At 52.0% G+C, this 14,690-nt stretch overlaps 1 protein-coding gene across 5 annotated transcripts in view; it reads left to right on the top strand.

Moving 5' to 3' along the window:
* Positions 1-11,371: 11,371 nt before the first annotated feature.
* Positions 11,372-14,690, top strand: part of cacnb3a (calcium channel, voltage-dependent, beta 3a) — a 60,803-nt gene continuing 57,484 nt past the window's right edge. For 2 of the 5 annotated variants that reach the window (XR_011189091.1, XM_069187249.1), the window contains exon 1: positions 11,373-12,076. Coding sequence is in view for 4 of the 5 variants with exons in the window: in XM_069187249.1 (XP_069043350.1) it covers positions 11,981-12,076 (96 nt within the window). In the remaining variant the exon portion in view is untranslated. Of the gene's footprint in view, positions 12,077-14,690 lie in introns of all 5 variants that reach the window. The other 3 variants (XM_069187266.1, XM_069187271.1, XM_069187252.1) reach the window with 3 other exon arrangements.

Raw genomic sequence — 14,690 nt, 5'->3', positions numbered from 1 at the left:
TGGCATATTAATTGGATGAACTCAATCTCATCGATTGTTTTACCATCTCTCAACATGTGGGAATTTGCCTCCAAACAGCTGTTTCATCAGTAATGCCTGTGTGACAGTCACAGTTCCGCGCAGGGTCGTGCCCCCTGCCGCCCCCCACACCTGGGGCACGAACCGCAACAGGGAACCAGCCGCATGAGCTAAAGGAGACCCCCCCCCAGCCCAGGCAGCTGAGGTCCCTGCTACGCGCAGTGAGGGCGCTGACGTCACCACACTAGCTCCGCTACACCTGATCAGCTGTGGATGTAAAAAACAGTTGAAGATTTCCAGTCAAACCATTCAGAATTCAGACAGGTAGCAAGTGTGAGTGGAACAAGGTGCAGCAGGACTGGGCTGTCCTGGGACGGAACTGGGAGCCCAGGCCTGGATGAAAGGGCTATTTTTACAGATCTAAACACCCCAAGTCTCCCCAGTATGTCTCCCCAACTGTCCAACTGGTGCTCTTGGTCTCTTAATTGTTCCACAGATCCACAGCTGTGCGGGAGGGTTACAGTCCAGAGGAGCCCCAGTGCGGTCAGTCCAGGGGTCTCCAGCCCTGATCCAGGGGAGCCCCAGTCCAGTCAGTCCAGGGGTCTCCAGCCCTGGTCCAGGGGAGCCCCAGTCCAGTCAGTCCAGGGGTCTCCAGCCCTGATCCTGGGGAGCCCCAGTCCAGTCAGTCCAGGGGTCTCCAGCCCTGGTCCAGGGGAGCCCCAGTTCAGTCAGTCCAGGGGTCTCCAGCCCTGGTCCAGGGGAGCCCCAGTCCAGTCAGTCCAGGGGTCTCCAGCCCTGGTCCTGGTCTGAAACAGAATGGCATTATGGTCCATCCCCTGGTCAAGTACAGTATGACAGCAGCACCTCATCACACAAGCAACCAGGAGAGGTTTCAGACTGTCCGGACCAGACTGCACTACAATACCCTGCAGAGCCAGATACAGAGGAGGATTTAGGGAGAAGCACTAGTGATCAAGACATGGGCATCAGTAAAGGGGCTGCATATCGTACCATCAAAGGAATAGCTTTCTTCCATGCTGAAAAGAAAAGAGACACAGTGTTTCGGCTGTGGAGCCTTCTTCAGCTGGATATATAGTACCTGCATGTCTGATTCTCCACGGATTATCAGCCTGTGGCATTTCTATGCGCTGTTGTTTCGGTACCTGTGGCCACACTGTGTCAGTGTGAGAGAGAGGGGTTTTGCAGGCGCAGTGCAGAACGAGCTCTTCTGCCCCCTCTGTTGATCATCACGAGATATCTGTGCTCCAGAGACACAGGCAACAGGGCTGCCTTTTGCACGGCAAATGTGCTGAAGCCATTATTTTTAGCACGCGGCGCTGACCTTGAAATCAGACTCCGCTCCTCCTGATAAGTCAAGAAAGGCAACATCGCGGAACAAACAGAAAGTTAAACAATGGGCCACAAAGGCAAGCTCACAGGCAGGAACGCGGAACAGACCGTCCTGGGTGGAAAATAGGAGCTTCTTCTACAATATTCACAGATGTCTAAACAAACCGCCCCGTCAAGGTTACAAGCAGACATCCAAAGATTCATCCTGAAAAACGGCCATTGAAAACTCCTGATCTTAACTCTAATTCTACTCCCAGACTAACTCTCCTAACCCTGACCCCAGCCTTAACACAAACCTTGATCATAAAACCCTGCTCGAACCCTGACCCCAGTCCTGACACCTACATCAAACCCTGACCCCAGTCCCAACACCTACATCAAACCCTGACCCCAGTCCTAACCCCCAGCTCGAACCCTGACCCCAGTCCCACCACCTACATCAAACCCTAACCCCAGTCCCACCACCTACATCAAACCCTGACCCCAGTCCTAACCCCCAGCTCGAACCCTGACCCCAGTCCCACCACCTACATCAAACCCTGACCCCAGTCCCGACCCCCAGCTCGAACCCTGACCCCAGTCCTAACACCCACATCAAACCCTGACACCAGTCCCGACCCCCAGCTCGAACCCTGACCCCAGTCCTAACACCCACATCAAACCCTGACCCCAGTCCCGACCCCCAGCTCGAACTCTGACGCCAGTTCTCACCAGAGAGGCCCGAGGAGTGTCGTGGGGCAGCCTGAGAGCGCGGACGTGAGACACTCAGGTGATCCAGGGATGGTGGCTGATATGAGCACACTGGTCTGAACAGCCCCGCCCAGCGATGTGTGCAGAAGTACTTCCTGTTCTTGCGCCGTGACCTCAGGCTGAGTTCATGTCCGTGATCATGCCCGGTTCTTATATCAGCCTGCCGCCCCACTGCTGACACCAGTAGATTTACACCGTCTCTATAAATAGCACTTTACAGCGTTGCTATAAAATAGACATTTTGGGTCATTACGATGCAAACCCATTCCTGTTCCCAGACAGGAGAGCTGAAGTGCTGCAGGGATGGCTCCCAGTTTCCGTTACAGGGCCCGACTCCAGGGTTTCTTGATAGTGGTGGTCCCTGATTGAGTGTTCCCCATCTTCCTTCCCTCTGGCACATTTCCCAGGGAAATGTGTTCCTCCGTGTACATGTAGCAGGTTTACAGAAGGGGCTGGACGTCCACTATCAATGGGGACAGGGTGGTATATAAAATCCTGGTTGATTAGATTATATGGTTTCTCTCAATCGAGGGGGGTCAGGAACCGACCCCCTGGGGGCGTTTCAAAGTAATACAGTGTACCCCTGTAAAAGGGCACGGCAATACATCACCCCCAATAACGAGGTGTAAAAGCCTTCAGTTTTGTCAAGAAACCCAGGTGTTCTTGTGCCATTTGTTTAAGGATACCAGAGGAGCCATTTAGCCCATTGGTAATTGGTAGTGAATTGATCCCAGGATCTCACCTAGCTGTGTTTTGAAAGAAGCCAAGGTGTCAGCTTCAAGAACATGGCTGGGAAGCTTGTTCCCCTCTCCCACCACCATTTGTGACCTGGTCTCGCTCTAAATCTGTTTTTCTTTGTGTGTGATCAGGTCTGGGGGTCTGTTTGCAGACGCAAGGAGGGAATTTCGGAGTGGAGGAGACACTCTCTGTGGCTGTCCTGGGGTGGAGCGCTAGGCACAGCGTCCAGAGGGCAGAGCAAACAGCGCTGTTTGCTCAGCGCTCAGCTGCTGCTGGCCTGGTCTGGCCTGTCCTTCAGGTTGCTGTGTTGGTCCAAGGAGGGAGCCTGCGTGTTTGTTTGACACACGCAAGACACCCCTGCACAGAGAGGATGCCTCATCCCTGCCCTGTGTGCACAGACACAGGGAGATCCCACACTCCCACACGCCACCGGAGACACGCACACAAGCAAGAAGAGACAACCTGGCCTGCACAGCTGCAAAGCCTGCACACACTCACACACATAAACCCACACAAGAAGAGACATCGTGGTCTGCACACACACGCATGCACGCAACCTTCTGCACGCACACATAAACACACACAAGAAGAGACATTTTGACCTGCAGAGATGTGTACAAACAAACACACACACAAATGTCTACAAAAACACACATATAAACACACACAAGATGAGACATCATGACCTGCACAGTCACACAAGCTTACACATACAGTATGCACATGAAACACACATGATGGGGCTCCAAATCACCCAGCTCAGTTAAACTCACTAATCTAATTTCTGGCCCAACTGGGACTATTTCCTCTTTTTCTGCATTCTTTTCAATTTCTTGCCGTAAAAGATGCACCTCATTCATGCTGGAGCCTTCAAACATCTCCAGCATCCTACAAAGAGGTGCTGAGGGGGATGAGGAACAGGGGTAGAGGGGACAGCTCTGTGGCTCCTACAGGAAGGAGACTTTCAGTAAGAGGGTTTCTTTGGAAAATCAGGATCAAAGAAGCAATGAAGTATTCATTACATGGTTGTGGCATGACTGAAAGTAACCATCTACCACTTCAACTGCACCTCAGCCAAGCCACAAAGGTCAGACAGCCCCTTGCAAACAGCCACAGTCACCCCCAACAGCACACCTGGCAGCGCCCGCCCCTCCTGTGCCAGCAGTGTACTCTGGTTCATCTCCCATCATCAACCAAATGTCCTCGGACATGTCTCCACTATTTCTAAGTTGATGAGATTTGTTTCATCATCATTCACAGTCCTCCTAGAGCAACATGTTTTAGTTTTGTGCATGTGCTCGGGTTAAGAACTGATGAATGGACAGTACAGATAAGGGGAGAATGCTCAGAATGGGGGGGGGGGGGGCTGTCATTAGGGGAGTGTTGAGTACCACAGGGATCAGTACTAGGACCACTGCTCTTTGTATAAAAATCGATGATCTAGAGTCCAGTATAATTAGTATTGTGTACAGTTTTGATCATCATGTTATAGGAAACTTCTTTTTTCCCTATATAAATGCAAACAGATCCTTTTGGGGCCTAAAGTGAGTGTCCTGCACTGACAGGCTGAAGGAACTGAGTCTCTTTAGTCTGAAGGGACTGTCCTGACTGACAGGCTGAAGGAACTGAGTCTCTTTAGTCTTGAACAGAGACGACTACAAGGGGACCTGCTATAAAAATTCAAAATCTTAAGAGAGAGCCTATCCAGTGGACTTCTCCATAATCGAAAATGAAACGCAAACCAGAATACATAAGTGCATTTACAACCAAGAACAGGAGGCTCTTCTATACACAGAGGGTGGTGAGAGTGTGGAGAAGCTGGCCCTGTTCAGCCATGTTGCTGAAGCTGATACCTGGTTCCTTTCAATAAATAACTGGCTTAGGTCATGGAATCAATTAGCTACTGAAAAACCAAACTCTCTAAATGGGATGAATTGCCTCCACTAAACATTCTTATCCTCTTAATGGTATTTGGAAGACGCCTTGCCACGCTGGGCCCTGGGGTGTCAGAGATGGCGGTAGGAGCACCAGGATGGACTCTATGCAGCGCTGAGACTGAAGGTGATTGCAACCAATTGGCATCCAAATCCCAAAAGCAAAAGTCGTAGTCGAGGCAAAAGAACCAGGTCAGGTAGCCAAAAGGGTCAGGTCAGGAGCTGTAGCGCGCACCAGAGAAAGCCGAAGAGGACGTCTCACTAGTGAGCGGGGGCTGAGAGGAGTGAGAGGGTGTTAACAGGGAACTGTTTTCCCAGAATCCAATTAACCTCCCAGCATGCCTCTGGGCTGTGGGAGCAAGCCAGAGCACTCTGGGAAACGCACCGAAAGGCGGGGAGAACATGCAGTCAGCACCCCAGGTCTGGAGCAGACCCCAGGGCCCAGCGTGGCAAGGCGGCAGCGCCAGCCCCGCCAGTGCCACCGTGCCGCTCAACACACTGAATCATGTGGTTCAGGCAGCACTGTTTTCTGTCAACAGCACAGAAGGGACTTCGCGTGGCAAAGACCCAGAGAGCAAACTGAGCTGAAGGTAAAGGTGAGAGTAGCGTCGCGTCCCCAGGTGGAACGGAATAGTCCAAACGGTGTCAGAAGCTCGCTGCTGTTCTCTCTCTGGAGGGGAGAACTTTCTCCTTCAATGAAAGTCTCACGCATACAGCACCTCCCAGTGCTGGAGCCATGAGTGAAGGTCCAGAGTGTCCTGGAACTCTGGCTTACAACCTCTCTCTATCCAACAGTACTTCTACATGTGTGAGAAGTGCATCGCCTTCCCCCCGTCCAGTCTGTAAGCCAGCCTACACGTTGTGTGCTCGTTCTCTCTGTGAGCAAGGTCACTCACACCCGTGGAGTTTCCGCTGGGTCCCCTGTGGTGTATCGGAGGGCTAGACCACATTCCTGAACCGCACCAATTAGCTCGCAACGCCCCGCCCTGCACGTCCCTCATTGGCCACTCCGCTGGCGTTGCCTGGCAACGCCACTCCACCGTGAAGGCAATGGGTCCCAGCCTGTCAATCAGCCCGATAAGTAAAAATTGCTGTGTAAACAGAGTCGCTACGGCAACCATGAAAGGTGAAGGAGGGGAAAAATATATATAACCCACGCACACCAGGAAAAAAAAAAAAGACCTTTCTTATCAGAAGGCCCGCCTAAGCAATACCTGTAGAGACAGATTCCCTCAAAGAGGAAGCTATCAGAGCCTTTCTGTTTTGGAAAAGAGTGTAAAGTGGTTAAATAAACACACACTGCTGTAGCTGAGGGCTAGGTGTATTTAAAGTCACACGCAAGCTCAGGATCTCCTCTGCACGAGCCACACGCGTTTGTTTCTGCGTCTGATTCTCTTCCGCTGCCCAGGGCTCCTCCAGCGGAGAGGAGGAAGAGTGGGGTCTGCTCTTCAGGCCGGCCCGCGTGCTCTGCTGCTGTGGCCTGGGCTGGCCGTGAATGATTCCAGCTCTTGTTCAAGCACCTTTAAATCATCCTGTGGGGTAACCACGGGGGGGGGGGGCTGATTTATGAACTTTTCCCAGCACCAGCTGGCCACAGAAACAGCTGGGTCACCCTATCCACCAGCTGAGTCTGCAACGCCCCCCTGTGGAACTTCATGGGATTCGACCATGGCCTCCCTCTTCTCCCTTGGGGTACCAAACCATCCATTCGCTTTCTAATCCGCTTTATCCGGTACAGGGTAGCGGAGAGCTGGAGCCTATCCCAGCACGCAACGGGCGCAAGGCAGGGTACAGCCTGGACAGGACGCCAGTCCATCACAGCACACATATAGATACAGACACGCACCAGAGCCAGTCTTCCCAGAAGCTAATAAACCTGCCATCTTGTCTTTGGACTGTGGGAGGAAACTGGAGCACCCAGAGGAAACCCAGGTGAACATGGGGAGAACATGCAAACTCCACACACACAGCTCCCCAGGTCCGGAATTGAACCCAGGGCCCCAGTGCTGTGAGCACCACTGTGCCACCGTGCTGCCCATGGGGTACCAAACCCCCCAACCTTTTTGTTTAACCTCTTTCTCAGTAACCTACTGCATACAATTCTCTCTTTCACTCTGACCTGTCTCTCACACAGATACAAGAGCACACCAGCTTTCACAGCATCATGGTCTCCTCTGGAGAGCTGGCTCCAGTGAACCTGTCCCGGGTGTCCAAGTCTTCAGCTGTGCCTGAGCCGCCCCCCCCCCCCCGCAGTCCAGCTCCTCCCCTGCGACCAAACACAGCAGCGCGTAAATCACAACACAGACACGCACAGGCAGACTCTCCGCTGGCACATGAGGCATTCCCTGTGTCGACACATTCTGGGAGAATAAATATTAGTGTTTTAAACAGCCGAGTATTAATAACAATAATGATAATAAGTCACAGGGCTAATGAGTCAGTGGTTCTTGGTCTGACATCTCCAGCACAGGACAGAGCAGAAGCTCAGCGTCCTCTGCTTTCTGAACTAGCAACGAGGACCCTCCTGGTATCAAACCCTGGTTTTTAAAGTCCTGCGGGTCAGGACTGGGATCCTCACGCCTGCCTGTTCTGGGCGCACTCAGGAGTGAGGTCTGGGGTTGTTCTGGCCAGGTGGAAGTCTGCTCCTCCAGCCCGAGCACACGCACAATACATTAGGAGCCCCGTAATTAACAGACCCTTCCAGTAGGGGGCGGTGTGTGGGGTTGGGCTGGAGGAACAGGACACAGACTCCCATCACCTTCCCTGACCAGAAAAATCCCCTGATCTCACTCCTGGTGGAAACCAGTGGAACCAGTGGACCTGTCCAGTTCAGTCCCCACACACCACCACCCTCCTCTCACCCCCCAGCTGAAGGCTGTCCTGCTGCAGGATTGGGATGGGACTGGGCTGTGGAAAAATCAGATCCCTGAGGAATCCCTCAGCCGACATCTGCTCACAGACGCCTAACACGTTATCTGATGGGGAAAGGGTGGAGGGGTTTTCTAACATTTTCAACACTTTGTAACGCAAAATGGATTGGAGCCCACCAGGAGTTAATAACTGTTCCAGTCAAACTCTGAGTTGTGATAGATCAGTCACTAAGAAATGATTAATGATTAATTGATCATGTTTCTTGAAAAACATTTATCTGACGGAAGCTGACAAGTAAGGTAAATGTATTGATTGCTTGACTACTAATTGGTAAAAGCTCGTTTGATGCACTGAAAACTTGTCCCTACTTTATCAGAAAACCACTGATTCCTGGTGAGACTCTCAGTGACCCACAGTCTGCCCTGGAAACTCCAGACTATACCCATGACAGAGTTTAGTCTGTGAGGTCCGAACTCACACAGCACAAATTAGAAATGACCATGAATCTTGATAGTATGTTGTTTAAAATTTGTTCAAAATATCACAAAAAGATTTTGCTGCTCTTGAATCAGACCAGCAAAACATAACCCGATATATTCCAGGGCTTTAGGGAATGAACTACATTGACAGGCTGAAGGAACTGAGTGTCTTTAGTCTGAAGGGAGTGTCCTGCATTGACAGGCAGGAGGAACTGTCTCTTTAGTCTGAAGGGAGTGTCCTACACTGACAGGCTGAAGGAACTGAGTCTCTTTAGTCTTAAGGGAGTGTCTCACACTGACAGGCTGAAGGAACTGAGTCTCTTTAGTCTGAAGGGAGTGTCCCATACTGAACAGGCAGGAGGAACTGAGTCTCCTTAGTCTTAAGGGAGTGTCCTGCACTGACAGGCAGGAGGAACTTAGTCTGATGGGAGTGTCCCACACTGACAGGATGAAGGAACTGAGTCTCTTTATTGTGGATCAGAGAAAACTATGACAGGAACTGATACAAGTGCTCAGAATCCTCAGTGGAATCGATGGTCCAAGTAGATTACAGCAAAATGAACAGTGAAGCACAAACCAGAGGACTTAAGTAGAAACCATGTGACACGCATTTAAACCCAAGAACAGAAGGCAGCCTGTCCTGCGTGTGTCTTACACTGCTTCTGTTTCTTGCCTCCCCCGTGACCCCATGTTGGAAGTAGCAGTTAGAAAATGAATGGAAGGGTGAACAGGAGGCACTTCTTTACACAAAGGGTGGTGGGGGTGTGGATCGAGCTTTCCCAGCTATGCTATTGAAGCCAGTACCCTGGTTTGTCTCACCTCCGTGTGGCCCCCTGTTCTCTCCGGCTGTGTTTCTGCTCAGGCTCTCACCGCCTGGCCCAGATCCACAACATCAAGGGAACATCAAGAGACTTTCAGCGCTGAAAAACCACAGCAGACTGCAGCTCTCTGTCTGACTACGGTTTATTACAGCTCGCCGAGGAGACTGCAGCCTGACACCAGCACTGGGGAGCAGCACAATTCCAGGGATGGGGAACAATGCAGGGAGGCCAGTGAGACAGAGGGTAGCAGGAAATCATGGATGACACAGACCCCCCCTCCCAGGCCTGGAGCGACTCACATGTGCACCTAGGGGCTAAGTGGGAGTCCCATCTACTCGCTGCATCGCGCTGGCGGGACACGCAGCGCGGAAATGTTTCTGCGTGTACCAGCCCGGCGAGCAGCGGGCAAAGCCGGCCCAGATGCCGCACTCTCGAGTTTGTCGCTGCCCTGCACACGTGATGAAGTTTCTTGTCATCGTGCTCCCTCTGGTGGTCAGATTAAGTATGGCCATCTTCCCGACACAGCACAGTAACGGACGTGTACTTTAGTTGCAGAAACAGGCAGTGAAATATTGATACTTCTGTTCAACTTACGGCAACAACACCTCCCACCTGTTAGGATGAGATTGCTAAATACACAGTTATTACCGACAAATAAAACCAGTGCTCTCCAAAAATATGGTGATTTGCTGTTTTGGATGGAGAATGCTAGCTAAATTAAATCCTCTTTATCAAGCTAACCGGTGAAGAGAAAGAATGACGCATGCGTGAGAAGTTCATGAATACATTTACAGCTGTGATCTCTAGCCTAGAGGGTCACTGGCTACCTCAGTGTAAGTGGTAGGCCCCCACAGCACAGGGGACAGAGAGACACAGGGTGGACACATCACACTGCCCGCTCAGCACAGGGCACAGAGAGGGACACAGGGTGGACACACTACACTGTCCCCACAGCACAGGGAACAGGGGGACACAGTGGAGACACTACATTGCCCCAACAACACAGGGCACAGAGGGACACAGGGTGGAAACATCACACTGCCCCCTCAGCACAGGGCACAGAGGGACACAGGGTGGACACACTATACTGTCCCCACAGCACAGGGGACAGAGAGACACAGGGTGGACACATCACACTGCCCACTCAGCACAGGGCACAGAGAGGGACACAGGGTGGACACACTATACTGTCCCCACAGCACAGGGCACAGAGGGACACGGGGTGGACACATCACACTGCCCCCTCAGCACAGGGCGCAGAGGGACACGGGGTGGACACATCACACTGCCCCCTCAGCACAGGGCGCAGAGGGACACGGGGTGGACACATCACACTGCCCCCTCAGCACAGGGCACAGAGGGACACGGGGTGGACACATCACACTGCCCCCTCAGCACAGGGCACAGAGGGACACGGGGTGGACACATCACACTGCCCCCTCAGCACAGGGCACAGAGGGACACGGGGTGGACACATCACACTGCCCCCTCAGCGCAGGGCACAGAGGGACACAGGGTGGACACATCACACTGCCCCCACAGCGCAGGGCACAGAGGGACACAGGGTGGACACATCACACTGCCCCCACAGCGCAGGGCACAGAGGGACACAGGGTGGACACATCACACTGCCCCCACAGCGCAGGGCACAGAGGGACACGGGGTGGACACATCACACTGCCCCCTCAGCACAGGGCACAGAGGGACACGGGGTGGACACATCACACTGCCCCCTCAGCGCAGGGCACAGAGGGACACGGGGTGGAGAAAGAGAGATTGGGAGATGTATGTCTGCCCTGTTAATTGGGTTGTTTAATCAGTTTTAATTATCTGCAAAGTGTCCGCTGGTTTGGAGTGTGGTGCCGGTAATAGTGGGGCTGCAGTGCCTTTGTGTTGGCAGCAACTTCTGGAAGTTGGTTAATATTGAAATCTATGGGTGGTGCTGCTGTATATCATGCTGTTGTGTGGGTAGTGCTGTTAAACCTGTGGCTGCTAATTCCCTGTTGCAATTGTATGCTGTCTGTTACTGTGCTCTCGCCATACTGTAATGGATCAATCAGGTCAATAAAGTGCTTTTCAATTGAACTGAGAAATGGCGAGAAAGGGACAATTAAACAGACAAAAAAAAGGAAAGAGTATGAGGGGAGAGGAGAGAGACAGAGAGAGGATAGACAAGAGACAGAGGGAGGGAGACAGGGAGAGAGAGAGGGGGAGACTGGGAGAGAGAGAGGGGGAGACAGGGAGAGAGAGAGGGGGAGACAGGGAGAGAGAGAGGGGGAGACTGGGAGAGAGAGAGGGGGAGACAGGGAGAGAGAGAGGGGGAGACTGGGAGAGAGAGGGAGAGATAAAGAGAGAGAGAGGGGGAGACAGGGAGAGAGAGAGGGGGAGACTGGGAGAGAGAGGGAGAGATAAAGAGAGAGAGAGGGGGAGACAGGGAGAGAGAGGGAGAGATAAAGAGAGAGAGACAGGGAGACAGGGAGAGATGGAGAGAGAGACAGGGACAGGGAGAGAGGAAGACAGGGAGAGAGAGGGAGAAAGGCAGGGAGGAAGAGAGAGGAAGACAGGGAGAGAGAGGGAGAGAGGGAGGGAGAGACTGGGAGGGAGAGGGAGACAGGGAGAGAGAGGGGGGGGGACAGAGAGGAGAGAGAGAGAGAGACAGGGAGGGAGAGCGAGAGAGAGGGAGAGACAGAGAGGGGGGGAGACGGCGCTTCCAACAAGAAACAGGCGATGTGCCTTCCAACGACAACACGAGCAATGGCCTGAGAAAGAGAAAAAAGCGGCGTCATTTTGTCCACACAACGGAAACATCTCGGTTTTGTTTATTTCTCGCCTGCAGTCGTTTCCTCCGTCTTCCTCGCGGCGCACAGCCCGCATGCTCCTCGCGCCGTCGCCCCGCGCACCATGAGGCTCCCCTCGCTCCTCCGCCTGCCCGCGTGCGCTCCGGCCGCCGCGCCGCGTCCGCCTCCCGCGCCGCTCGCCGGAGCCCGCGAGCGAGCCCCTGCCCGCGCCCTGTGAGTCCATGGTGCGAGCGAACATGTCGGTCTCCTCCGCGGCTCCCGCGCCCGGCGCCGACACCGGCTCCCAGCCGCATTATTTCCAGGTGAGGATGACAAACGTAGGTAGTCATCTCCTCGTTTTCCATTTCCCGTGGGAGGGGGGGGGAGATTTGGCTAACGCGGATCATGAAAACAGCTCCGGCCCGCGGCGCCCAGGTCCCCCCGTTGCCATGGAAACGCGGGCGGGCGCTCGGCTCTCCCCGCAGTCCGCAGCGCCAGTGAAGCCCACAGGCGGCACAGCTGGGTTATCGGCTGCAGGACGGGGCGGCACAGCGCGGCGCTTCTGTTCGATCCGCGCTGCGGGGAAATGGGCTGTGAATGTCATTTCAAAGGCTCGTTCACCCGTCGATCTGCAGCCGCCGGCGGGCCATGCCTCCCCCAGCCTCAGTCGCTCGCCGCGCTGGCGCCGGTCTTTTCGCGGTTATTTCCACAGAGGGGTACCGGAGCTCGGCGCTGTCAGCCTCTGGCCGGGAGCCGGACCTCCTGTTCCGTCTTACCTCGCCGAGCGCGCCGGGTCACGTGTCTGAGGGCCGGGCCGGACTCACCTGTGCCTCTGCGGCCTCTCCTGCCCCAGCACCGCCCCTGCCTCCACAGGCAGCGGGATAGGGGGAGACAGGGAGACAGGGAGACAGGAGCTGCGGTGAATTCCACCAGAGGCCTGTGCTTTCATGCATTAGCTGTCTCACAGAGTGAGCCTGAACTGTGCGCTCAGAGCAGAACTTCACAGTCCCTGTGTCTGCTGTCTGCCTCGTCTCTTTCTTCATCCGTGCTTCTCTGTTAGTCTGCTCCCCATCTCCCGCTTGCCGGATATCAACCAAACTCAAACCAAACGGGAAGAACCGCTTCACATAATGTTGTAGAATGAAACCAACAGACAGTATTGTCATCAGTAAAGCAGCAGTAATGTCATCAGTAAAACAGCAGTAATAGTAGCAGTAGAAGCAGTATTAGTAGCAGTAGCAGCAGTATTGTCATCAGTAAAGCAGCAGTAATAGTAGCAGTAGCAGCAGTATTGTCATCAGTAAAACAGCAATGATAGCAGCAGTAATAGTAGTAGCAGCAGTAATAGCACTACCAGCAGCAGATTAATAGTAGCAGCAGGAGTAATAATTGCTGTAGCAGTAATAGCAGCAGTAATAAATGCAGCAGCAGTAATAGTAGTAGCAGCAGTAAAAGAAGTAGCGGTAATAGCAATAGCAGTAATAGTATCAACAGTAATATTAGGAGCAGCAGAAATAGCAGCAGTAATGGCAACAGTAGCAGTAATAGCTGCAGCAGTAATAGTAGCAGTAGTAGTAATAGCAGCAGTAGTAATAGTAGCAGTAGCAGTAATAGCAGTAGTAATAGCTGCAGTAGCAGTAATAGCAGTAGTAATAGCTGCAGTAGCAGTAATAGCAGCAGCAGCAGTAATAGCAGTAGTAATAGCAGCAGTAGCAGTAATAGCAGCAGTAGCAGTAATAGCAGTAGTAATAGCTGCAGTAGCAGTAATAGCAGTAGTAGCAGTAATAGCAGTAGTAGTAATAGCAGTAGTAGCAGTAATAGCAGTAGTAATAGCTGCAGTAGCAGTAATAGCAGTAGCAGTAATAGCAGCAGTAGCAGTTATAGTAGCAGTAGCAGTAATAGCAGTAGTAATAGTAGCAGTAATAGCAGTAGTAATAGCAGCAGTAGCAGTAATAGCAGTAGTAACAGCTGCAGTAGCAGTAATAGCTGCAGTAGCAGTAATAGCAGTAGTAATAGCTGCAGTAGCAGTAATAGCAGCAGTAGCAGTAATAGCAGTAGTAATACTAGCAGTAGCGGTAATAGCAGCAGTAGGAGTAATAGCAGTAGTAATAGCTGCAGTAGCAGTAATAGCAGCAGTAGCAGTAATAGCAATAGTAGCAGTAATAGCAGCAGTAGCAGTAATAGCAGTAGTAGTTATAGCAGTAGCAGTAATAGCAGCAGTAGCAGTAATAGTAGCAGTAGCAGTAATAGCAGTAGTAATAGCAGCAGTAGCAGTAATAGCAGCAGTAGCAGTAATAGCAGTAGTAATAGCAGCAGTAGCAGTAATAGCAGTAGTAGCAGTAATAGCAGTAGTAGTAATAGCAGTAGTAGCAGTAATAGCAGTAGTAATAGCTGCAGTAGCAGTAATAGCAGTAGTAGCAGTAGCAGTAATAGCAGCAGTAGCAGTAATAGTAGCAGTAGCAGTAATAGCAGTAGTAATAGTAGCAGTAATAGCAGTAGTAATAGCTGCAGTAGCAGTAATAGCAGCAGTAGCAGTAATAGCAGTAGCAGCAGTAATAGCAGTAGTCATAGCAGCAGTAGCAGTAATAGCAGTAGCAGTAATAGCAGCAGTAGCAGTAATAGCAGTAGTAATAGTAGCAGTAGCGGTAATAGCAGCAGTAGGAGTAATAGCAGTAGTAATAGCTGCAGTAGCAGTAATAGCAGTAGTAGCAGTAATAGCAGCAGTAGCAGTAATAGCAGTAGTAGTTATAGCAGTAGCAGTAATAGCAGCAGTAGCAGTAATAGTAGCAGTAGCAGTAATAGCAGTAGTAATAGCAGCAGTAGCAGTAATAGCAGCAGTAGCAGTAATAGCAGTAGTAATAGCAGCAGTAGCAGTAATAGCAGTAGTAGCAGTAATAGCAGTAGTAGTAATAGCAGTAGTAGCAGTAATAGCAGTAGTAATAGCTGCAGTAG

Source organism: Lepisosteus oculatus, chromosome 1, assembly GCF_040954835.1.
Source record: "Lepisosteus oculatus isolate fLepOcu1 chromosome 1, fLepOcu1.hap2, whole genome shotgun sequence".
In the NCBI taxonomy this organism is placed as follows: Eukaryota; Metazoa; Chordata; class Actinopteri; order Semionotiformes; family Lepisosteidae; genus Lepisosteus; species Lepisosteus oculatus.
This window is presented reverse-complemented; position numbering and strand designations above follow the sequence as displayed.